Source organism: Colletotrichum higginsianum, chromosome 2 (genome assembly GCF_001672515.1).
Source record: "Colletotrichum higginsianum IMI 349063 chromosome 2, whole genome shotgun sequence".
NCBI lineage: Eukaryota > Fungi > Ascomycota > Sordariomycetes > Glomerellales > Glomerellaceae > Colletotrichum > Colletotrichum higginsianum.
The window spans coordinates 4,103,917-4,128,422 of record NC_030955.1 but is presented as its reverse complement, the minus strand read 5'-3'; the positions used below and the strand labels follow the sequence as shown (position 1 = coordinate 4,128,422).

General features: G+C 56.3%; 6 protein-coding genes across 6 annotated transcripts; 5 read left to right on the top strand and 1 right to left on the bottom strand.

Annotated features, from left to right (window-relative positions):
• Positions 1-1,946: 1,946 nt before the first annotated feature.
• Positions 1,947-2,505, top strand: CH63R_02937 (uncharacterized protein; the record flags this gene model as incomplete). Its single annotated transcript, XM_018297912.1, has 2 exons — positions 1,947-2,051; positions 2,302-2,505. The coding sequence occupies 2 exons, from the start codon at positions 1,947-1,949 to the stop codon at positions 2,503-2,505; spliced, it is 309 nt and encodes a 102-aa protein (XP_018162728.1).
• Positions 2,506-2,547: 42 nt separating this feature from the next.
• CH63R_02936 (uncharacterized protein) lies at positions 2,548-3,036 on the top strand (the record flags this gene model as incomplete). The annotated part of the gene is made up of 2 exons (XM_018297911.1): positions 2,548-2,643; positions 2,719-3,036. 2 exons carry the CDS (start codon positions 2,548-2,550, stop codon positions 3,034-3,036), a joined length of 414 nt encoding a protein of 137 aa, XP_018162727.1.
• Positions 3,037-5,807: 2,771 nt separating this feature from the next.
• Positions 5,808-6,721, top strand: CH63R_02935 (Phosphoribosylformimino-5-aminoimidazole carboxamide ribotide isomerase; the record flags this gene model as incomplete). The annotated part of the gene is made up of 2 exons (XM_018297910.1): positions 5,808-6,297; positions 6,435-6,721. 2 exons carry the CDS (start codon positions 5,808-5,810, stop codon positions 6,719-6,721), a joined length of 777 nt encoding a protein of 258 aa, XP_018162726.1.
• Positions 6,722-9,713: 2,992 nt separating this feature from the next.
• CH63R_02934 (PH domain-containing protein) lies at positions 9,714-17,890 on the top strand (the record flags this gene model as incomplete). Its single annotated transcript, XM_018297909.1, has 15 exons — positions 9,714-9,734; positions 9,822-9,968; positions 10,031-13,205; positions 13,256-13,989; positions 14,052-14,419; positions 14,708-14,764; positions 15,225-15,233; positions 15,281-15,365; positions 15,745-15,816; positions 15,866-16,008; positions 16,104-16,250; positions 16,323-16,744; positions 16,800-16,836; positions 16,891-17,005; positions 17,063-17,890. 15 exons carry the CDS (start codon positions 9,714-9,716, stop codon positions 17,888-17,890), a joined length of 6,360 nt encoding a protein of 2,119 aa, XP_018162725.1.
• Positions 17,891-18,800: 910 nt separating this feature from the next.
• On the top strand, positions 18,801-20,313 carry CH63R_02933 (uncharacterized protein; the record flags this gene model as incomplete). The annotated part of the gene is made up of 3 exons (XM_018297908.1): positions 18,801-19,401; positions 19,457-19,605; positions 19,714-20,313. The coding sequence occupies 3 exons, from the start codon at positions 18,801-18,803 to the stop codon at positions 20,311-20,313; spliced, it is 1,350 nt and encodes a 449-aa protein (XP_018162724.1).
• An 866-nt stretch (positions 20,314-21,179) lies between these two features.
• CH63R_02932 (STE like transcription factor) lies at positions 21,180-23,663 on the bottom strand (the record flags this gene model as incomplete). Its single annotated transcript, XM_018297907.1, has 4 exons — positions 21,180-21,459; positions 21,668-21,751; positions 21,827-23,480; positions 23,540-23,663. The coding sequence occupies 4 exons, from the start codon at positions 23,661-23,663 to the stop codon at positions 21,180-21,182; spliced, it is 2,142 nt and encodes a 713-aa protein (XP_018162723.1).
• Between the last annotated feature and the right edge of the window lie 843 nt (positions 23,664-24,506).

The following is a 24,506-nucleotide window of genomic DNA, read 5'->3' as shown; positions in this document are numbered from 1 at the left end:
CCATGCTCTGCGCTGTGAGACATGTGCACAAAAGGCGAGGGCGATCTTCCCCTTGGCCAGCGAGACGGCAAGGCCTCTCCGAGAGGGACTTGTTTCTCTTCCTTGAGACAAGGGTCTTGAATCTCCAGCGCCGGCCGGTGCGGAGGCCTCGACGAAGGCTTTAGTCTCAACAACAGAGGGGGGAAAGGATTTGCATTCTTCATTGCGAATCAGGGGCAAGAGATTGAAGAGCATCGTGAGTTGACAGAAAGTGTCGGTTTGCTCCGGGTCTCGATCCGGGCGCCTCATCTTCTTGTGCTTGCCACCGAGGCTGTCCATCGGCAGTCTTGGTTCTTCCTCGACCTACCGAAATCAAAGAGAGAAAGTGACGAGGGGGGATATTTTTATGCTGTTCTCGGCCGCTGAGCCTTGTCACCGCTCCCTTCTTCACCGTTAATCAACAGGTCGACGACCAACGAGCTCGTCTTCCACATACCTCACCACCATGTCCATCAACTCGCGCTTTAATTGATGATCGTCAATTACTCACTTTGAGATGTCATTATCGTCACCTGCTCACCTGCGTCGATGGCCCTGTGTATTTCCTCCCCTTGCCCTGTCAAGCCCTTTGCGCACCGACCTTCCCGGCGACCGGCAACCGGGCCGGGGCCGGGGCCGGGGCCGGGAAAAACTAAGGATGTGGAGCATGTCTCCGCTGGACGAGGTGGACATTAACCTCCTGCAACCCCCCTGTCAGATTTAACTTCAACAGTCTCGTCCGACACGCTCTGCTTCTCCAACGATTTTGGCTAGAGAGCCCAGGCCGGTGAACAAGGTGGATAATGGGCCTGCTCCAAGCGAGGACGGACGCACGCGTATGCACAGCTCGCCCCACGGTCCATCATCGTTCCAAGGAGACGGGAGGGAGGGGGGGCAGTTGTGGAAACCGGCGCGCGGTCCACGTGAGCGATATCGGGGGGAGGTCCAGAGAGACGTTTGAAAGTACGGATGAGTGTATGGGTAACCACGCAGCAGGCAATCGATTCGAGCACAGGTAGCAGCGCCGCCCCGTTGGCTTTGGCCATGCAGAGTCGAACGTCTTCAAATCCATGGCTGCAGCCGCCCCGAAGCCACCTGGCCTGTCGGCAAGGTCCGTTGATGTTGGCAGCCTGGCTCTGCTCAACGCTGTTGCCCCCACCGTTCCAGCAGTAGGCCTGCGATGATGGATGGCACAGAACTGGATGGGCGCGCAAACCGCGGCTGGGCTACTACCCGGGCGCGATGAGTATCCCCGAGGAGGCGGGACCGGTGCAGGAACGGTGTACTGCGGCTGACGCCCCGAAGCACGGCATCCGGCCATCATAGAAGAGGGGCACTCGGGGTTGTTGCCGTTCAGCCAAAGGCGCTGTGGTGGTAGGTCACCGCATTCGGGGATTCTTGGACAGCCGAGCCAAGAGGAACAGAGCCAAATGCTGGCATCCAATTACTGTAGTCCTTGCCAGTGTGTAGTTTAGAAACTACCAAACTCTAGATGGCGCTTCTACTTTAAGAACGGCCGGATAGTTCGGGTTTTGACGCCAGTGAGCGCAGGCTAAACCGACCTGTTCAGTTGCACCGACGTACGAATCCGGACGTCGCCGAGGATGGTTAGACGGATCGCGACCTCCAACCCTTTCCAACGATGACGTCTTGTTATTCCTTGCCTTTGTTAGCTCATGAACGCCTCCTTCGCATACCGCCCGTCCGCATCCGACACAAGACTGCGTGGGAAGATATTGCGTTACCTTGTAAAAAAGGTTCATCAAAACAACCTGAAGCACCATTCACACATTCACTGCCGCGGCATATACCGCTTGTCCCCAGTGACCTTTGTGCGGTCAGAGGTCCCATCCAAGTCTTTTGAATATCACAACATTCACAAACCAGACACTACAAATGTTGTCCACGCCCAGCTCCGTCCATCAGTTATGTTGAAGAGGCAAGTCGAAACCCCAGGGGCGATTGGCCGCCTGCGAGTCGGTGAGCTAGACATGGGCGGCCTCGTGGAGTCCGTTTCGAACCTGTCAGGGCACGTAAGAGCAAGACTGACCGTCAGCCCCCGGAATCACGAAAACCACCCGCGTCTCTCACCACGGCTCGCCGGTACCAGGTGTGGCATCTCCTCAGGGAGCGCGGCAAGCGAGCAGGGTGAGCCCCCTTCGATGGCCAAGAAGCCGTTGGAGCGGGGCCTGTAGCCGTTGCCGATCTACATGTCAAAGTCCTCGAGGGCGCTGCGGCTTCACGTCTCGAAATTTCCGGACGAGTAGCTTGATACCGTCCTAGTCCGTTGCTCCGACGTTTGAAAGCTTTTCGGTCGCCGCCGCCGCCGCCTACGTTCAGAGCCTCGACTTCGAGAATAAAGCGCTGCGCCGTCTCCTCGTTGACAAAGCCGTTGAGCCGGCTGTGGATCAGACGGCTCAGGTGGACGAGTCACTGAATCACACAGCGATTAAGCTTGTTGTGCGATGGGCGTCGCAGGGTGTTTGATTCCTCTGTGACCGCGGTGCGCAGTACTACAAGGTATCGATCATGTCGTTAGACCTCGACGTCGAAGGGAGGAGGGCTCACCCGCATAGCCCCATAATCACTGGGCATATTTTATGCCCAGGTTTTCGCACCTCGACTGTCAGTGGTAAAATTGGTATGTGTAGATCATGGGTTCTGTTCCTTGTCGCTGTTGGGCTGAAAAACAGCGAGCAGAACTCTGGCGCGGGCGGGGGAGAAGGTCTCCGGGCCCGACATTTGCAATCACATTTGACTAGGGCAAGAGGCAATCGGCGCCTGCGGTCCGGGGACCATGAATCGAAAAGAACCAACGTGGAAATATTAGGCACGCGGGAATCGTGCAGAAACAGTTGCTCCCTCTGGGTCGAACACACTCCGGTCCCTCGTGCGCGTCACTTGTATCGATTCAAAGGTATTGAGGTATTGTTCCGAGCTTTGAAACCAGTACGACATTCGACTCTGAGCCATATAAAAACGACTGCTGCTGCAAATTGTGAGGAATTGCTTGCATAATTGTCAAGGGCCGCGATACAGAGTGAAGAGGTCGAGTGGAAAGATAGGTGTGAACTGGTGACTAAGTTCCATCTCTAGCCCTCCCTCTCGGAGACTCATGAGAAAGAGGTCTTTCTATAGACAGGTAGGAACCAACATGGTTTCTTCTGGTCCCAAGAGGTCCACATACCCTTTCGGACTTATCACAAGAAGGGATAGTTCGGTGCTCGGCTGCTATTTCGCAGTGTGGAAATGGGCATTCCCAAAGCCCGGTACTCGACCAGGCCGGATTTGTCAACAAGTGGCTCGGTCAGGAACCGGTTTTCGTGACCGATTTCTACGTCCATGGATGATACGATCCAATCTCTAGAGCCCAGTCTGTTAGCTGTAGGGTTGGGAAGGCATTTGGTTGGTACCAAGCTTCCTAGGACAGGGCTCTTGTGGGCTGGGAGTGCTTTTCTGTCGTCACAGGTATCTATATCTTGGCTGGTTGCTGCGTTGCAAAAAGTTCGTCCTTGCTCCTGCTCAACTGCGCGGGGCTTACAAGAGACTGAACACTGTGTCATTCGGCGATGAGCTTAGTTCGTCGTCCTCGTGGTGATTTCTAGTCTGAAGCTGGAGAGCAGCGAATACCGAATCGACTCCAGCATACGGCGTGGCATTTACAGGGCTCCGAGGCCTTTTCGTCATTCGAGCCGAACAATATCGATGTTCGTGAACTGCGCAAAGGTTTGAGAGCACCCTCTTCCCAACATGTGAATCCAACAAGTCCGTCCCACAACTCTGGAGAGACTGTTGCAATCTTGACACTTTCCTTTATGAGTTCTTCATCAGCTTTCCCGAAATCGTTTACTGCGCAAGGTTGTCTGCGTTAGGATAGACTTGATTCGACCGAGAGGGATGGCTGATCACTAACCATGCCAGAGTACTAATTCACATCCTTCATCTTCTGGCAACCCAACTCCTGTACGCCCTGTTGTTCTTTTGGACGTTATCTCGGGAGCAGTACGCTTTGCGCCGGATGTCTCCTGATTGCCTTTCTTTTACTACCAAAACTACTTACTGTTGCCAGGTCTTCAAGCAAATCAACACGTTGACTTACCTTGCTTGTTGAGGCACACCTGTCTTGTCGGACCCGTCTTGTCGGACCACATGAAGCCGCACAGGAAATGCACGACGTTTTCCATCGTCATCGCCCCTAAGCGTCTCCAATCTCGCTGACCGCCTTGTCAAGCCAGTGATATACCACAATCGCGGTTAAGGATATCTAAGGTCGGATTTTTCTCTATTGTCTCTGGCGTCGCTGCATCTGGTTTCAAAGCGTCGTCTGTCCTTAACACAAAGCTGTCTTGCGCTCGAGTTGAAGGTCTTGAATGTGGCTGTTTTCATTGGTTAAAAACGTAACGAAGCCTTCGTGCCGTGTTATGTTGGGCGGCTTTCGAAAGCCGAAACAACGTATCAAGAAAGGAACTGGAACGGGTGCGCATTGCTAATTAATTTGCAATAAGGAAAATCATTCAAGACCTACAGCAACACATTTCATTCTATGGTCATACCACCGCTGCCCGTCAAGGGCAGGGTGCAAGTGGCGTGATGATCACTCGGCCTGATAGTGTGAGGTACTCCTTACAGAGTACGAAAACTGACTGGAACAGACAGAGAGAGACGCTACAACAATTGATGTGCCCATTTGGTAGGCCATCATGACAGGTGAACAAAAAGTTTAACGCTATGACCGTGGCAGGGCTCGAACCTGCGACCTTCTCGGGATCAAGTGCACATACTTGTGAACGAGAAATCATAATCCACTAGAACACACAGCCGGATAGTTGAAAATTTTTGTGTAAATTTGATTATTAGTATCATAATGAGCATAACCACGAACTAGTCTTGGACTTTCATCGTTGTACATGTTATATTTCTCAGCCCAAGTATCCCCTCGGACTATAGTAGTAAAGTAGGGACATAAATGCTGCACACGCTGATCAAACTGCTGCCCTATAAACTATCTAGAACCGCATGGATGATTTGTTCGCTTTCGAGGCATTGCTCGGACGCGAATCTAGAAGTCAATCAGGCGAAAGTCCAGCCGCTACCAATATCACAACCCTACAACTTACACTGGATCAAATAGACATGGAATCCTAATTACTATAACATGCATCCCGAGTTTTGGAAGCGAGTGCCCTTTCTTAAATCCTAGAATCGTTCCTCGATTGATTGAATGGTATCTGGTGGTGTTTCTTTGACGGGCGACATCTTGATAGCTCGACAGGTCAGTGGAGGCTAAGGGTAATCTTCCATTACCTCCCTCCACGGTTTGAAAGAAGGAGCATTCCAGTTCAATTGAAGAAAAAGAAGAAGAGGAAGAAGGCCTAGGTCTCTTGGGTTCGGTTTTGGTTGGGTTATGCCAGCAATGAGCTTGGACTTGGTCGAAGTCAACACATAACATCAACCCCAAACTTGGACCGGCAGATACACCCCGCACAAATGCGCAAACACATTGCATACGCCTAGACTGTTGTCTTGCAAAGCTGGAGGAAGACCTTGTAAATGCCATCGACTATTTCATAGGACTGAATCTAAGTTGCGGAAACATCCACGGGAGCGTACTGGGCAGGCATGGCGGCACACCAAAGTTAAGCCGGTACCGAAAATCGCAACTAAGCAACCCCACAATCCACACAAAATTGAGCAGCAGGAGGGGTTGAGCAGTGACGCATCCCGTGGATCTCAGCTCGAGGGGAATTTCTTCATCAACCAACAGAGAACAAACCGACACACGCCCAAACATGACGCGATTCCGCCCCTGTATAGACCTGCACGCCGGGCAGGTGAAGCAGATAGTCGGCGGCACGCTCGATAGCACGACGGCAGAGCTCAAGACCAACTTTGTGTCCCAGCACCCGCCGGCGCACTTTGCGCGGCTGTACAGGGACAACGGGCTCACGGGGGCCCATGTGATCATGCTGGGGCCCGGCAACACCGAGGCGGCGCGGGAGTCGCTCAAGGCGTGGCCGGGCGGGCTGCAGGTCGGGGGAGGCATCAACGACGCGAACGCGAAGGAGTGGATCGACGCGGGCGCCGAGAAGGTCATCATCACGTCGTACCTTTTCCCGGACGGGCGGTTCAGCCAGGAGAGACTGGACGCGGTGCTCCGGGCGCTGGGCGGCGACAGGGACAAGCTCGTCATCGACCTCAGCTGCCGGCGGCGCGGGAATGACAGGTGGTTCGTGGCCATGAACAAGTGGCAGACCATCACGGACATGGAGGTCAACCAAGGTGCGTTCTTGGTGATGCTACTGCTACGCGGACGGCTTTGTTTTCTTTTTTTGTCATTTCAAAGTTTCACTTTTGCGCCTGTCAATGAGCGTGTCAAAACAATGGGCCGGCTGACGAAAAGCTTTTGCTACGGGCAGAATCCATCAGTGTGCTGGAGCCGTACTGCTCAGAGTTCCTCATCCACGCGGCGGACAACGAGGGTCTGCAGAAGGGCATCGATGAGAGGCTCGTGGAGCGGCTGGCCGAGTGGTGCAGCCTGCCCGTCACGTACGCGGGCGGCGGCAGGAACCTGGAGGACCTGGAGATGGTGAAGAAGCTCAGCAGGGGCAAGGTGGACCTGACGATCGGGAGCGCGCTGGACTGTTTCGGTGGCAACGGGGTCAAGCTGGAGGAGTGTGTCGAGTGGAATAGAGCTCAACAGTAGGAGAAAGTGAAATAAACGAAGTGAACCAAAAGGAAAGAAAAAAAAAGAGGAGAAGGGAAAAGAAAAAGGAGGGGGATAGGGAGAGGGACAGTTGTATCCATCCATCGGAAAGTAAATCGCATCAAAAGTCAAATATGGGAAGAGAAGTAAGTGGTACAACTCTCCACGATTCGGGTTGGAGTGGGATGACAGACGTCAAATCCGGTGACAGCCGTGCGACTGGTACACAGTAGGCGCGGGGACGATGCCGTTTCACTCAGTGCGACGAGCAGCGACGGAGTGCACGCTAGGAAGGACGAGATGAAAGGAATAAACACGATAAGGGGTTTGTAAAACGCACGATGTCGGCGGGTATGCCTAGCTCGCCGAGCCTCCTAGAGTTCCCCTCTCTGCAGTCTACGTGCCGATACGACCGGCGGGCGGGTTTGTCTGTGAGATGCACTTACGTACACCTATCGTACATATAGGCGCCTGTCTATGTGGTGCCCTGCACGATGGTGTGCGTCGGATCGGAAACCTGCTCGGGGTGTTGTTGTTTCTGCCCCTCTCTTCGTCACTGCTCCTCTCTTGGGGCTGAAGGGGGAGGGGCGCACTACTATCTCCGCCAGGTTGCAGTTTTTGCGGTTGGGGGCCATTTGGTGCTCCTCGCGCGCGGAGACGAGGGGGGGGGAGAGGAGCAGGAAGAGGAGGAGGAGGAGGAGGAGGAGGAGGAGACTGGAGTCGAGTTTGGCTGGACCACTGGGAAGTCAATCCATCCATTGCGGCGCCAACCGAATTTCTTCTCGAAAATGGCCTTGCGCCGGCGGGGGCGGGGGGACAAGAGATGGTGCAGCAGGCTCTAGGAGCAAAGCCCGGGCGATCAAATCAAGTCTTGCAACAGGGGCACACTTATACACGTCAAAGTTGTTGAGTCGGGAGTGTGAGATGAGAGGGTAAACATTAATAACAATAACAATAACAACAACAATGGCTGACCAGAAGGGGAAGAAAAAAAAGTCCACGAGAATGTGACGGGGAGTCGCATGGGCGGGCATTGGCAGTCGTCGACGGCAGCAAACCAAATTTTTGAGCGACAGCAACAATAACATCGGGTAGATAGGTAGCACAATAAAAGTAGAGTAGCCCAAGCCGACGAGGCTCTGTCGTTTCCACGGAGTCCATGAGGGGTATGGCATGGCGATGAAAACAACACGCAAGCAACCCTGGCAAGCACGGGCAGAGAGGGGGATCCATGCATCCATTCATCCATGATGATCCCAGCTCTCGGAATAGGAAGTAGGAAGAAAAGGAAGAAAAAAAGGATAAAGTGCCCACCGACCCCATCTGAGGTGATGTGCGCGATACGATGTACGATACGATGCGATGGGGAGAAGCACGACATGCGGGAGCCAAAAAGTGTCCAGGTCCAGGTCCAGGGCAAGGGCTGATTCCCTACTCCGTACCCAAACTAACTACCTACCTAGGGACGAATAGCTAGCTTCGAAACCGCTGCTCCAAGTGGACTCCGGGATGGGTAGGATGACGATGACGATGACTTGACAGTGACTGTAACAGACGACTGCTGCAAGAACCCATGCTCTCAGCTCCTGTTGGCCCGGCGAGGGATCATGGTGCAACAACAACAACAACAACAAGTCACCAACGGGGAACGGGACGGGAGGGGGTGGACCGTAGGAGGGGAGCTTGGTGCTAAGAGAAACCAGGCTGTTGTTTGACAGTTCCTGCCGGTTTTCTTTTCTTGCGCCTAGGAGCATTCGTACGTGTCTCAGCATCCTGTACCGTCTCTTCAAGCGTCCCGTGCTTGCTTTTTGGGGTTTCTTTCGTCCTTCTCCCTGCAGAGGATGCTGCAGCAACTAAAAAGACGGAGAGATGCCATGCCAATCTGTTATGAGGACCGGCCGGCCCTAGTGTAGTGGCTGGGTAGGTACTATCATGACGGTACATATTGCCCAGTGGTTCACCATCGGCATTTGGGGCACCGGAGCATAGGCCAAAGCCAGGAATCGCATCGTAAAAACAGCTGAAGCGCATGCCTACCTACCTAGGTAAGAGAGGTAGGTAGGTATGTTATCTAGGTAGGCACCTAGGCATCGGAAAGAGTGGGCACGTGCAGCACCTACACAACGACAATCGCCGCCCACAGCCACCCCGGTCGCCGCCCGTAGTCCGTCGTCGACTTCCCCTCTCCCCAGTGGTCCGCTGCCAACAACCCCTCGCCCCAAGCCTAGCGTGCTAGCCTCTCGTCCCCCCTTCACCCCTGTTCCCGCCTAAAAATCGCAACTGAACAACAACGTCGCCAGGAGCAACGCTGCCGACAAAGAGCTGTCTTCCTTGTTTGTTTACTTCTCCCGTCGCGCGCACCAATCATCGCCGCCCCGCCTCAACCTCAACTCATACCGCCCCGTTGCCCTTAAACAACACTCGACCACAGTCGACGCATCACAACACCCGTCTCGTCCACCCTCTCGTTGTTTCTCAACCCACGACCGCCGTCAGGAACGCTACGAGATATTGCTGCCTGCACTTTTGGCAACATCGCCCTTTTTTTTTGATTTTATTTTTCCTCTCCGTGTGTGTGCCGCCGCCGCCGTTGTTTTGCGCCGCCCCCTCACCTCCCTCCCCCCTCCACGGCGGTCATCCAGCATCTCCGTCTCGCTTCTGCCACATTCCAGTCAACCATACCCCGAATACCATTCGATTATGACCAGAATCGGCATCTGACAGCACATCGCCCCCTCCCCTTGTTTTTCGAAAGGCAACGGACCAGAAAAGTCGAATCATCCATTCTAGTAGACATTCGACACGCGTTTTCCCCTTTGTATCCTGCGAGAGCCCGCCCAGAAAAACCCTACGAAGATCACCCCCCGGAACCACCGCAGCAGAGCCTGCTGGTTTACCTTGCATTGTTTTTTTCGAGTACTGATCGCCATCACCATCGACGTCGATTGTCACCCCTCAATGCGCTTGCGCAGTCACGAAAATATCACACAGAATGGCTTCATCTGAAGAACCTGTAAGTTGCCCCTTCACCTACCTAGGCGCTGCCTGGAGCCTGCGTGCCTGTCCGTCGCTCTCCCACTAACATTCACCCTCTTCTCAGGTGCACCCGTTGCGCATCTCCAAGGGTAGCAGCACTCCGGGATCGCCCCCTGCCGCCAAAGCGAACACGGGCATCCCTCGTCCCCTTTCAGAGCTTTCTCCTTCGGACCACAGAAGGAACTCGCCCAGCTGGAAGCAACCATCCAAGGTGAGCGGATCGTGTCTCAGACAGGCCCCTGTCCGGGATTCCCTCTAACAAAAGTCGTCTAGAAAATGACTCTCAACACCGACTCCTCCCCATTCCAGTCGTCCCCGCTGGAGACCACCACATCGCCCAGGCTCTTCTGGCAGAAGCGCAACCTCGACTCCATCAGCACAGAGAACAGCGGTTTGTACGGCGGACGCCACGGCTCGCCTTCGCCCACTCGCCGCACCTCCATCGAGCGCCTACAGAGGGCTTCTCGCGTCAAGAATAGCAACATCCTCGCCCTCGAGCAGAAGCAGGAATACGACCCTGCCAGAGTGCCCCAAGTCGAGCGCCCTCTAGCTAAGCATCAGGGGAGCTCGTTCGACGGAACAACAACCATCATCAATGGCCTCCGATCCTCCGATTCTCTGAACAGAGGCATCGGTCACCAGCGCAACAACAGCAAGTCGAACATCCCCATCTACAGCCCGGCCCCGAGCCCGACCAAGACCGCCACACCAATGCAGGCCACCCCTTCCAACCCGCCTCGCAGCCCCGGCAAGGAGCAGGGCTCGTCTCCGATCAAGTCGTCCCTCTCTAGGAGCAATTTCAAGAGCAGTTTCGACCCCGAGACCGGTACCTGGTCGGCCGATACCTCGTTTGATGACCGCGAGCTTCCTTCCGGCAAGTCACTTCACCGACACGCCAAGAGTGTCACCTTTGATGCCGCCCCCCCTCAGATCAACGAGTATGAGATGGCCACTCCGGACATTTCCTCCATCGGATCCAACTCGCGCGAAGGCAGCTTCGAGTCCATGGAGGACGAGGACGAAGAGGACGGCCACTATCACTTTGGAGACCACGACATGGAGGGCGATAGCTTTGACGCGTCGCTGGAAGACACGGACAAGACGCCAGTCGTTGGCCCCGACGACTGGAGACAGTCCGCCGAGCGCATGGAGGACCCGTTCGAGGGAAGCCCGATGCCCGATGCTCTTCCCCCGCGTCTTGGTCGCCCAGAACACACGCGATCCGACTCTTCCGCCTCGGACCACCGGCCCCTGCCCCCTCTTCCTGGCATGAGCTCTCCCGCTCGCAGCGAGTCCCGCTCCTCGCCGGGTCTATCTGCCACCGCGGAGAGGATGATTGGCGCTCATCGCAGCCTGCCGTCGCCTCCGCCGGCGGCCACGAGCAAGACTGAGATCCAGAGCATCGGCAACGGCAAGATGACTCTCGAGGAGAGATTGAAGCTCATGATGCTCTCGGATGACCACAAGTCCGCCAACGAGCAGCAGAGAGAGCGCCGCCTTCGTCGGGGCACCCAGCGCGACAGAATCCAGAGCCCTGCCTCAGATTCCGAGACGGCCGAGTCAAGCATGCTCTCCCTCGAGGCCGACGAGGCTGATGATACCATTGGCGACATCTCAGCCCTCGAGGACTACGAACTGCCTACTCGAATTTCTCGCGAGTCCATCATGCGCCGCGTCAACGGTGGCAACGATGATCAAGGAGTCGACTATTTCTCGTCGCCGGCGGCCAGCTCGAGTCCTGAGCGGCCGAGCCCTGAGCGCCGCCTTCCTCTGCCTCTCGACCCGGACGTTCCCATACCTTCCACTGAAGACTCGATTCTGGATGATGTCTCCGAGCTCAGCGACGAGGGCAGCGTCATCATCCACCGCGACGAGGCCTCAGATGCCGAGACCGAGTCCATCACAGACCTCTACGCGCGGTCTGACATTGACGAGAACGACGCGGATTCTGCCAGCCACTATTCGGATGGACCGGCTCGCGTGCCCGAGGTCACACATGTCGGCGACAAGGAGGTCCTCACCCCCCGTGCTGCGAGCCCGGTCTACCAGTCCTTCGACATGGCATCGGAGATACGACCTTTGGAGCTCAAGTCAGACAAGGCTGGCAACGTGTCCGACCAGGAGGCCGACACCGCCGCCGATGCTTCCGTCAAGGAACCCACGCCGGAGCCCGAGGTCACGCAGATTTTCGAGCCAGAGGCTGATTCCGAGGCCGAGTCTATGATCGAACCCGAGGCCGCGAAAGAGTCATCGCCACACGTGGACGCTGCTACGTCTCTCGACACTCCACCTGGGCGCAAGCACAGCCTTCCCGAACTGAAGGATGACGGCAAGGACAACGAGTTTTCCAAGGGTCTGCAGTCGTTCATGTTGCCGCCGCCTCCGGAGCCTTCCGCACAAGAGGTGGAGGAGCTCCAGCCGCCGCCCAAGATGACGGATATGCAGGCTCAAATGCAGCGGCCCTCCACTCCCAAGCATCTCTCCAAGCCCGACTACGATGGCTCTGGATGGGGCGACCCGGAGGATGAATATGATGAGGAGCCCGGTACGCCCGAATCCGTTATTCATCGTCCGATGTCCTCCGACGAGGAAGAGGAGTCGGAGATCTTTGACGAGCCGCCCATGGAGTCGCCCGCGATCCCCGAGCGACAAGCAACCATCAAAGCCTCTGGTTCCAAGTTGAAGACGAGACCATCTAACACGCCTTCTGACATCATTGCCATGAGAGAAGCCCGGCGCCAAGTTAGTCGCGAGGTGCCTGACATTCCAGCCATTCCCGAGCGCCACCGCAACAGACTCTCGAGGGATCTACAGGGAGAGCCCACCATCCCCGATGAAGACCTGGTGATGAAGCGCCACTCGAGCTTCAACAAGCGCAGCCTGACATTGGATCTTGACTTTGGCCTCAGTCTCGATCAGGATTTCGACCGGGTTATTGAGGCACAAAAGGTTGCTTTTTCTCAACAAGTACATGATTCTTCTCATATCGCGAGTGGGGGCCCGAGCAGACAAGCGTCCAGGCCGGCTGTCGCCACGAGCAAAGTCAAAGTCGATCAAGCAGGAGCGAGGTCACTGAATGCTAACACGAAGAACCAGCGCGGTTATCTCATGCGACAAAACACAAAGGTCGTCACGGCGAGCGACAAGGAATCCTCCGACATGTGGAAGACTCGATCAGCCGGCAACTCCCCGGTCAAGGCGGAACGTCCTCAATCGTGGACAGTCGAGCCCTGGAATGGTAGGCCCAGGCAGAAGAGCGTCAGGCGCCGTCCCCAGACCAGCGGGCCGGTTCCGCCTATGCCCGGCCAGGAGAGCAACGCACAACCTCTCAACCCCTTGGCCGAGGAGGACCTGAATCCTGAACTGGCCACCGAGGAGAGCGGCGAGCGCGGCCGTCTCTTCGTCAAGGTTCTTGGAGTCAAGGACCTCGACCTTCCCATCCCCAGAAGTATGCCAACCCCTCCCTCCGCAGGCCTGCAGACGGCTGACCCATCCCAGACGAGCGCACCTGGTTTAGCCTTACTCTCGACAACGGCGTTCATTGTGTGACGACGGCCTGGCTCGAGCTGGCGCGCAACGCGCCCGTTGGCCAGGAGTTTGAGCTTGTCGTGCCGAACGACTTGGAGTTTCAGCTCACTCTCAACGTCAAGCTAGAGAAGCCCCTGCCCAAGAAGGTCATCGTGCAATCTCCTACTAAGGCTAGCAAGCCCAAGACGTCTACCTTTAGCAGGGTGTTCGCGTCACCCAAGAAGCGCAAGGAGATGGAGATGCGCCAGCGTGAGGAGGAAGAGCGCCTGGCGGCTGAGCAGCAGAAGGCAGCGCAGGCCAGGCAGATGAAGGTTGCGCCCACGGCCTGGGACCTGCTGTCCCCGCTCGCGGCGGAGGACGGCAGCTTCGCTCGTTCCTACGTGTGCCTCAAGGAGCACGAGTCGCGCTGCTATGGCCGTCCATACGTTGTTGACGTGGCCTGCTTCAACGAGTGGGCGACGGAAGAGGCCGCTTTCGCGTCGAGCGTCAAGAGCAAGCGTGGCAACACGGCCGTTGTTCGCCGTGCCCCGTACAAGATTGGCAAGCTGGAGCTCCAGTTGCTGTTCGTTCCTCGTCCTAAGGGATCCGCCGAGGAGGACATGCCCAAGAGCATGAACTCCTGCATCAGAGAGCTCAAGGCCGCCGAGGAGCGCCTCGCGAAGAACTGGGAGGGCCACTTGAGCCAGCAGGGCGGCGACTGCCCGGTTAGTCCTCTTCCGCGTCCGCGTTAGCCCTGAGAATGTTGCTAATCCCAATTTAATAACAGTACTGGCGTCGACGATACTTCAAGCTCGTCGGTCACAAGCTCACAGCCTACCACGAGGCCACTCGTCAACCCCGTGCCACGATCAACCTGGCCAATGCCAAGCGTCTCATCGACGACCGACGTGCGCTGACGGAGAAGGAGACGACCGGCAAGGGCGGCCGGCGTCGGCGATCTGCGTTTGCCGAAGAGGAAGAAGGTTACATGTTCGTCGAGGAGGGATTCCGTATCCGCTTCAACAACGGCGAGACGATCGACTTCTATGCCGATACGGCCGAGGACAAGGCCGGCTGGCTGCAGGCTCTTACCGATCTCGTCGGCCGTGGCGACAGCGACGACGAGGTCAGCGGGCCTCGCAAGCCGGGCAAGTGGTGCGAGCTCATCCTCAAGAGGGAGGAGGCGCTGAGACGCCGGGCAGAGGGCCGAAGGGTGCACTCGCGGACGAAGAGCACTTTCAACTAAATACCCACTTCTTTTGTTCATGATTTGGCATGACGGCACGACTAGGCGACACGAAGAAACGGAGGGACACGGCATGATCTATGATTCTCTTGGACCTGGAGTTCGTGATCGGATGATCATATATGTCTTTGGTCCGCTCTTGAAACGGCCTGTGTCCGCTGGATGCGCCCTTGCCTCGATATCTAATAATTTGGCAGGCACGACGGCGTTTGGGCATTGCTTTGGATGGCGGCGGAGGAAGATCCTGAGATTGTGTATGTGCGTGTGTGGGATTGAGAGAGCCTGTTGTGGTAGAGATTCGCACTCGGACTCTTTTGAGCATTGTTCTTGGAGTCAGGTAGCCTGTTTGGTTTGTACGTATCATATTGTACTAAAATGGGAGGTTTCCATCGTTACTCTGCCGCGTTCGGCCATGGTGATTGATCAAGATGTATGAACTTGGGGCGTTACAGCTTCAACGTGGCGACCTTGTAAATGGCCCCGGGCCTGTTCATCTCGGTGAGGGACCGCATTTGTTCCTTCATTCATTCATTCATGCTTTACGTGCATCGTAGGGTACGCGTCGCATAAACTTGGCTGGACCCCTGCTCCGTTGTTATTCTCGTCGGCGGAGGGAGAAGCCACGGGGCGCAGCTGGCCGGGGAGTTTCACCCAGCCCTTCTGGTAATGAGTGTACAGAGAGTATACTTACGGATACAGCTGTCTGAATTGCAGGTGGGGTGGGTACGTACCCCATCAGAGCAGTTGATCGCTCGCTACCCGAATTGCAGTGGATTTCTAGGAGCAGCAGAAGCGGCAGCAGCAGCAGCAGCAACCACCCACGAGCGGAAGCACCCACCTCATCTTGCCGCTAAGGTATTAGTGATTCGTTAATTGGGAGGGCCCGCCTTCAACAGCTCTCAGCTATTACACCGAACCCTCCTCCCCTTTTGGATCACCAAACGATCGCAGGCTGCGTCGTCGCATTTCCCGCCACAGCATTGCATATCGTCAGCATTTCACACTCCGAATACCCTCTCCTTCCCTTCCCGCCACCCGGATCCTCACTACAACACATCATCCCCAATGGCGGGCCGCTTTGTGCGAGCGTCGAAATATCGTGGGTCTTTTTTGTCGCAAGCCACCGCGTTGCGCCGCGAGGAGCTGACTGCTGACGCTCGACTCCTTATCGTCCAGGACACGTCTTTGGCAAGCCGACCCGCAAGGAGTTCTGCTATGACAACCTTCGCATTAGCCGAAATGCATGGGACACCAACTTGGTGAAGGTAAAGGGTTCTCCGAGACAATTGATTGGGTCGAGACTGGGGTAAGAGGAAGTCGAGAGAGCGAGCTGACCGGAAATACCCTACATCTAGGCCAACCCCGACTATCTCTCGGTCAATTGGGAAGCTGGCGGCGGCGGCGCCTTCGCCGTCATCCCTCTCGGCGAGACGGGCAAGGTCCCCGATCAAATCCCGCTGTTTCGCGGCCATACTGCCACCGTCCTGGATACCGACTGGTACGCCGATCCCTACGACTGCCCGGCACGAATAACCCCCCCCAGTTCGCCTACGAGGGGCGCACGCGACAGAGACACTGACGATTACGTTTTAGGAACCCCTTCAACGACCGCGTCATCGCATCCGGTTCCGAGGATGGGAAGGTCTTCATCTGGCAGGTCCCTGAGAACTTCACTCTCTACACGGATGCCGAGGAACCCGCCGACGTCTCTCCCGTCGGCAAGCTCGCCGGCCACTCGAGGTTCGTCGATGCGATCCCCTTCCCCACCCACCCCTCTGATCCTCGACCGTGAGGCTGACGAACGGTATACAGAAAGGTTGGCCAGGTCCAGTTCAACCCCGCTGCCGAGAACATCCTTGCGTCCGCGTCCGGCGACTTCACGATCAAGCTGTGGGACATCAACAGCGGCTCGTCCACCCACACCCTGAAGCACAACGACATTGTGCAGAGCCTGTCGTGGAACGCCAGTGGTTCGATGCTGGTGACGACGTCTCGCGACAAGAAGATCCGCGTGTGGGATGTACGCGCCGAGAAGCCAGTCCACGAGGCCCCTGGCCACCCAGGCGCCAAGAACAGCAGAGCCGTGTGGATGGGCGAGCACAACCGTTTCGCCACCGCCGGTTTCTCGCGCATGAGTGAGCGTCAGCTCGCCCTGTGGGAGCCCGGTCGCAATGAGCCCATTGGAGGCTTCTCCATGCTGGATTCGATCTCGGGTGTCATTATGCCTTTCTGGGGTTGGTGTTCTTGTTGTTGACGCGATGGCAAGACCAAATGCTTACTTTCGGGCAGACGACGGATCCAACTGCTTGTATCTTGCCGGCAAGGGGTGAGGGGGTATTCCGGCAGCATGGGCCTGAAATTTTACTGACAAGCTACGCAGTGACGGCAACATCCGCTACTACGAGTACGAAAACGACAAGTTCGAGTACCTGAGCGAGTACAAGTCCGCCGAGCCCCAGAGAGGCATTGCCTTCGTTCCCCGCCGCGGCATTAACGTAAGATGGCAAACGAAGTAGTGCACTGGGAGGTCGAGTCCTAACAAAACTTCTTAGGTGCACGAGAACGAGGTCATGAGAGCTTACAAGACGGTCAACGATACCTACATCGAGCCCATCTCCTTCACCGTCCCCCGGAGAGCCGAGACCTTCCAGTCCGACATCTTCCCCCCCGCTTCTGGTCTCAAGCCTGCCGTCAGCGCCAAGGAGTGGCTCGAGGGCAAGGAGGGCATTCCCACCAAGATCGACCTCGAAAGCGTGTATGAGGGTACTGCTCCCAAGGAGGTTGCCTCTGACTACAAGCCCCCTGTGATTGCCTCTGCTCCCACGCCAGCTGCCAAGCCTGCGCCGAAGCCCGCTCCTGCTCCAGAGCCTACCCCGGTTGCGCGCTCGCCGCCGCCTTCGATGAAGGAGCAGCAGGCCTCCATCTCCAGCATGGCGTCCAAGTTCAAGGACAACGAGCCTGCTGAGCTGGAGGATGACGATGATGACAACTCTAGCTTCGAGGAGGTGCAGAGACCAGCTCAGCGCGCTGCTGCTCCTGCGGCTGCCTCTGTTCCTGTCCGTGTTGAGCCCGCCAAGATCCCTCCCCCTATCAAGGCTGTCTCCCCCCCTCAGATCAAGTCGCCTCCCGCCCAGCAGTCGCCTGTTAAGCCAGCATCGGCCAACTCGCCTGCATCCTCGACACACATCGAGTCGTCCCTGGATCAGATTAGACAGATGCTTGAGCAGCAGACCAAGCTCATCAACAAGCAGAATGACAAAATTAGCCAGCTTTCAGCTGAAGTTGAGGGGCTGAAGCGCAAGGTGAACGCCGGAGGGTCGCAGGATCAGAGCGAGAGGATCAGACAGTTGGAGCTTGAGCTTGAAGCTGCACGCTCTTGAAGGGTTTTCTGGTGTAGGGGACGTGTATCCAAGAAGGTTGTCTGCGTCGATGTGGAGGAGTGTGCATCAGGGGTTGGAAAGGTGTGATGGAAAAGGGGTTTGGGATGGATAGCAAGCAGTGTTTGTCACAAGCAGAGTTAGTTTGGTGTTATACGTATTTTGTTCTCTTCTCACTGGTCTCAAGGCATATGTAGACAGGTCTCATGTGGCCCAAGATCGATCAGTTCTTTGTAATAATTGGCTTTCAACATAAGTTGGAGCCGTGCTGAATGTCTGTGTTTCTATTGTTGGTTTCATCTAGCTCATTGGATGTGAGTTCTTGGACGCTGAGTGGAAATGATTAGGAGTGGTTTGACGTCTCAGGACATGTCACATCTAGGGAGCTCCTTTGACATCTGGAGTCGAGAGCATGCGTGCGTTGTTCCCTTCATCTCATGTTGAATTTTGCTTAAAAAAAACCCTCTCCAAAGATCAGAGAAGAGGAGCGTATCGTTTAAAGATCATTCTGATGTTTGGGCTTGAAGGGTTCTGACAGCGTTGACGAGGGAGCCGTGGCTTCCAACCTATCCCACCAAGGCTGAAAGAGCTTTGATACAGTTTACCCCACCACAGCCCGTTGGTGGCCAATTAAACAGGACCCTCCAGCCACAGCTCTGGCAAGGCTGAGGGGGAGGGATCGGGGGACCCGCTGAAATTTTCTGGGAGGATGGACTTGAGCTACATGCAGCCTTCAAGGGTTTTCTGAAGTATTTGCGACAGAAACCACCCTGGCACGACCACCCAGCCCGCCCTGACGTCGCAAGCTTGAAAGTGACAACCTCTTCTTGCATTCTTCCGATACTTATACTTTACACACGGCCTAGCGACGACGAGAGCATCCCCTCCCCCCGCGAGCCAAGCCGGGAAAACAATGACTTCCATCCTGGGGAAGCGCAAGGCGCCCTCCTCCTCCGCCGCCGCCCAAACCGCCAAGCCCCCCTCGACAAGCTTCGGAAAGAAGAGCGCTGGAGCGGTAAAGACTGCGACGGCGACACCGTCTCTCAAGAAGAGGAAGAAGAGCCTCGAGACCGTGAGGAAACCTGCCAGTGCGACCAAGAAGACCACGGCGAAGTCGGACAAGGCCGGCGAGAAACAAGAGGAGGAAGAAGAAGTGGACGAGTCGCTGCTCTCCGCGCAAGAGATCTTCCGACGACACTTCGAGGCGCAATTCAAGCCCATCAGGGAGCCGGGGCAGAAGAAGGGGAAGAAGAAAGCCAAGGCGAAGGCCGCAGCCGTCGAGGTTCCGGGCGGCGACGGCGACGGCGACGGCGGCTCCGATTCGGACGGGGACGTCGAGGTCGGGGAGGGCAGTGACGAGGACGTCTTCGAGGACGAGGGCGCCGACGGGCAGGAGGGGGAAGGGGAGGAGTGGAGTGGACTCTCTGGCGAGGATGGTGAGTCCGACGACGAAGCCTTTTGCCTGTGCTGCTGCTGCTGCTGCGTTTCTTTTGTTGTTGAGATCGTGGCGCCAGGTGTCGGGCTGCGATGAGGAAGATCTGTTTGCTGACGGGACGCCCCTTTCGACAGAAGACGACTCGGGAGATGACGACGATGAGGAAGACGACGGATACGAGGACGAGGACGGCGAGAACCCCGTGATCGAGGTCGTCGACCACACAAACTCCAAACCCCAACCCGTCGCAAGCATGAGCAAGCGAGAGCTGAAAGCATTCATGGTACGTCCTCCTCTTCTTTGCTCGCTTTCCTTTTCTTTATCTGCACAACCTTATGCACACACACAACACACAAAGTCATCCTAACACACATCCCCCACCCTCCCGCAGTCCTCCAAACCACCATCCCAAACCGATCCGAACCCCTCCGCGGCGCCCGCCGCCCCCGCCGACCCGGACGACGAGAACGACAAGTCCATGCTCGCCAACGACCTCGCCCTGCAGCGCCTCCTCTCCGAGTCCCACCTGCTCTCGCGCCACACAATCACCCCCTTCTCCAACCCGACCGCCGCCTCCAAGACCTTCTCCGAGGGCAAGCTCCGCCAGCGTCAGACGGACCTGCGCACGCAGGCCCTCGCGCGCGGCGTCTCGGGCGTCTCCTCCCTCTTCACCCAGGAGAAGATGCCCATGGCCTTCCGCAAGGGCATGGTCGCCGTCGCCGCCAACAAGGAGGCCAAGCGCCGCCAGCAGGCCCGGGAGAACGGCATCGTGCTCGAGAGGGAGGCCCCTGCCTCCCGGGGAAAGAAGGCCAAGAAGGCCGGGCGCCGCGGCGAGAGGGGCGTCGACGGGCCCGAGGTCGGTCGCATGCGCGGCGCCGAGCTGCGGCTAAGCGAGCGGGACGTCCAGAACATCGAGGGCAGCGGTGGCGGCAGAGGCGGCAGAGGCGGGAGGGGTGGACGCGGTGGCGGCAGGGGACGTGGAAGGAGGTAGACCATACATGCCGGTGCCCGGGGGGGGGAGTACGAAAGCTTAATAGTCCGTCTTTCGAAACGTCCCACTGGAAAGAGACAGCAAATGCATAGCATGCCCGATTCATCGAGTCAAGAGGGTATCATGTAAACGCGCAGGCTCTGGAATGTACCAACAACTTGCATGCAGGCAGCAGCTCATGCTCAACTTCATGTCACGTCTATACCTCCCCCTCTATCCTTGGTTAGATGTTTAAGCATCACGGCCTCCATCATGTCAGTACACAAGGGACGATTTGATCAACTTGTTTCAGCATTCAACTTTGCTTGGTAGTTCTGACATGCGCTGTGTAGCACTCTTCAGAGTTGCCGAACATTCTCTCCTACCCTGGTATCATCCGGCCTTCCTGACAACTTTGTTTCTTCTCAAAGTGTGCCCCTCCAGCACAAAGGAAAAGAAACAAAACATATATATACATGTGCGAGTCGTTTCTCTTCTTCGCATATCGACCCTAAGCTCATGCATGAATCTCCCCTTTCGACGGGGTACAAATGCGTTTCGAGATCTTCCCAGTCCCTACATACGCATTTCTATGTGTGCGAATTTCCTTTTTTGCGTCTGGGACCAACGGCCAGACTCGATGCTGAAAACAACAACTGGAAACGAAAAAGGATAGGGAGAAATTCGCCCGGTGCCAAAGGAGCAGCAGCCCCACTCGCTGACGCGTGCCGAAAATCCATAGCTGGATGGATAAGAAAAAGAAAGAATAAAAAGTCCCCGACCCATTCCGAACCGTTTGTCATAGCCATGCCGCCCTCTAAGTAACACCGTGTCGAACGAAACGTAACTCCAGTCGTAATGAGAGCTTTAGCTCATAGATTGCCGTCTCACATAATGGCGCTCGCGTTCACTGTCGGTTGACTAATTGTCATCGGCATGCTGAGAGTCTGCAAGCTGTTGAACGACTGGGCCATGCCGTTGGACGTCGGCGGTGTTGAGCCGTTGGCAACGCTGTTGAGCGAAGCGGTGACGTAGGCGTTCTCCGAGTTGGGTGAGGCCTCCTCGAGGGAGCCGAGCTGGTCTTCGCCAGAGTACTCTTCCTCCTCCTCGCCGGAGAAGTTCAGAGCAGCCTCGCCGTTCTCGCCACGGTCATGAGTACGCTTGTGTCTGTGGAAACATCCAAGTCAGTCCATGCTGCTGCGCTAAGAGGATTCTTCCCCCCAAGTTGGTGGCTGCGTAATGATGATGTTGGTGCTGTGGCGTGGCGGTATGGACGTTTGGTGATCATCGCTCAGGGGACTCGTTCCACATTACAACAACTCTCTTGACAAAGGAAATGACAAAGGAAACGAGATGAAGGAAAGTTGGGGCATACTGTGCTAGGTTGTCTGATCTGGAGAATGCCTTGCTACAATAAGGGCAGATGTAGGGTCTTTCTTGTGTATGTGTTCTCACGTGTCTGGAGGTTTGGTCAGATTTCAGGCAGGTCGTCTTCGGTTGATGACAAATGAGAAAAGTTAGATCTGGTTCTTACCGCTTGAGGTGCTCGAGACGCTTGAAGAGGCGGCCACACGTGGGGATAGGGCAGGAGTGGGACTTTTGGGGGTAGGGTCCAAGTTCCATGACAGTCGCGGAGCGGGCTCTGCGGACGACGCCGTTAGGGCCCTGCATGCCAGGACGCGGAGCGCCGCCCATAGAACCGTCACCGGACATGTCATCGTGCTGGAGGTGGGAGTAGTCTTGCTGCTGGAGGGACATAGGGTTGAGAGCGGGGCTGCCCTCGACAGTGGACAGCGGGGTGCCGTGCCGGGACAGGTCGAGCATCTCCTTATGCTGCTGGCTTACCATGGACATGGCGGAGCTGCTGTAGGCAAGACCGGGTGGGGAGTTGTCTGCAGACTCGTCGCCTTCAGCCACAGGGCCGACCGATGCAGAGACCGACCGCCGGGGATCCGAATGTCTGTGCTGGTGCTGCTGGTGCTGGTGCTGCTGGTGTTGTTGTTGTTGTTGCTGTTGCGCAGCGGCGTGGACAGTGGCAGCGGCAATGGCCGACATTGGAGGGATGGACGAACGCCGTCTTCTCTGCTTGTATGTCGGGGATCCTTCAATGACAGAATAGACGTTGTTCGAGCCGTAGGCTCTCGAGAATTGAGGGCCAGCTAGGTTCGAGGGCGGAAGCTGAATCATGCCGTTGAGACCGTTAACGTTGCCACCCATGTGGTCGGGGATGGCAGTGTACAGGCCTGTCTCCTCGTTAGCAATGTAGGCAGGCTCGGCGGCCATGCCCAGAGCTTGCTGAGGCGGCGTGATGGGCTCGAAGGAAATGCCCCGGTTGCTGTAGTCCTCGTACTGAGAAGAGACGAACGACGGAGCGGGGGAGTACTCAAGGCCGTAGGCGGGCATCGAGGCGTGTCTCTGGTGGCCCTGGGTGATAGGCACACCGTTCTGGTTGTACTGAACGCGACCGTAGTCGGGCTCCCTCTTGACCATTTGCTGCGGGGGCATCTGCTGGGGCATGCCCATCGCTCCGTACGGCACCATGGCTTCCATGCCGTCCGACATAGGGGCTACGGATTGGGGGATCATTTGCGGTGGCGGCATGTTGTCCATGGGGCGCATGATGGGAGAGGTGGACTGGGACTGAGAGAAAGTCACCTGCTGGGCGTTGAAGGAGGACGAGTTGGCCTGCTGGGCCTTGGTGAGCTGCTCGTAGAGCGACTGAGACGAGTCGTACTGGAACGACAGAGCGGGTTCGCTGACGGCGACGGTGGTGGCTTCCTGGCCCATCTTCTCGCGCTTCAGATCCCGCTCGAGGGCGTCAAGAAAGAGTCTGTCGTGGGGCACGCTGTACCAGTAGAAGACCTTCTGCTTCTTTTGTGTCCGGATGCAGTTGTTCTTGTAAAGGAAGTCAAGGAAGGGGCTCTTGGGCTCTTCGAGAGAGGCATCAGTTCCCGACTTCAGGTTTCTTAAGTCGGAGAAGATGCCCTCCTCGAACTTCTTGGAGTTTTTGACCGGCCGGCCAAAGGCTTGGAATCTGAAAGAGAGACACCTGACAATGTCTGTTCCGGAGATGTGGAAGAGGTTGTTCCAGAGCACACACGAGACGTATTCGCCTGTAGGCAGGAGGAATCTGCGGATGTACTGGTCGGGCTGCCAGTCGACGGGTGCAGAAATGAGGAAGTATTTCACTGTCAAGATGCGTCAATTGAGGTGCACTCGGGAATGTCGATCTTGGTGCACGACTTACGATTATCAACCTGCTGCAGAGCAACCTGAGCGTCATGGGGCAATGCTTGCTGGGCCTCGGTGCTCAGCATAAAGGTCTCTGGTTTTTGGGGGGCCATGCCCGCGGCGGCATGCTGTGAATACATCTTGTGTGATGGTCTAGGATGAGGATTGACGACGTATGTCGGTCGCGTCTGACCGGATCGACAGCGAGATCGCGCGGGTTGATCAACTCGGCAGTTGTTGACGGAAATAGTTGAGAGTCAAAGAGATTTGCTGTGTGAGAGACGATGTTCGCAAATGGTGGCAAGAAGGCGCTGCCCTATTGGATGAGCCCGAATGAGAGGGACTGGTGTTTCGTTTTTATGTTTTGTTTTCTTTTGGTTTTTTGGTTTTTGAGACGTTTAATCGAGTCCAGCCCGGGGAAAATAATCTTTTGTTATTGCTTGATGGCACTACTGTTGACCAGCACGACCCAAACTCGACCTGTAGCGAATGGTGGGTGGTTTTCTACGCAGTTGGAATACCGTCAAGGTGCTGCGAAGAGAGAATTGATGAATTGTTGATCGGCGCTTTCGGTCTCGAAGTGGAACCTCCAGGTCGAATGAATTAAGGGTCGTCGATGGGGCAATCCGAACAGGAGCGTCAATGGCAAAACAAGAAGCGATAAAAAGCTCGACGAAGGACCCCGCAGGAGCTGGTTGGCGACTAGACAAGAGGCTTGCTTGGGTGTGGTTCCGCAAGACGCGATGAGATTCGCGATGATGGACAAGCGTGCGACGGACAATGTCTGAAGTGTCGATGGGAGGGATGATTTGCCTCGGGGTTGGTCAGTCCTGATGAGATGGGAGGGAGACACGGGGGGTGGGAGGTATGTGCGGCTCCGACGAGTAGAGAAGGGGAAGAAGAGGAAGAGGGAAGTGGAGAGGAAGAATGGAAAAGAGGGAGATGGGAAGAAAAGAAGAGTCTTGTAAGAAGAGATATCAAAA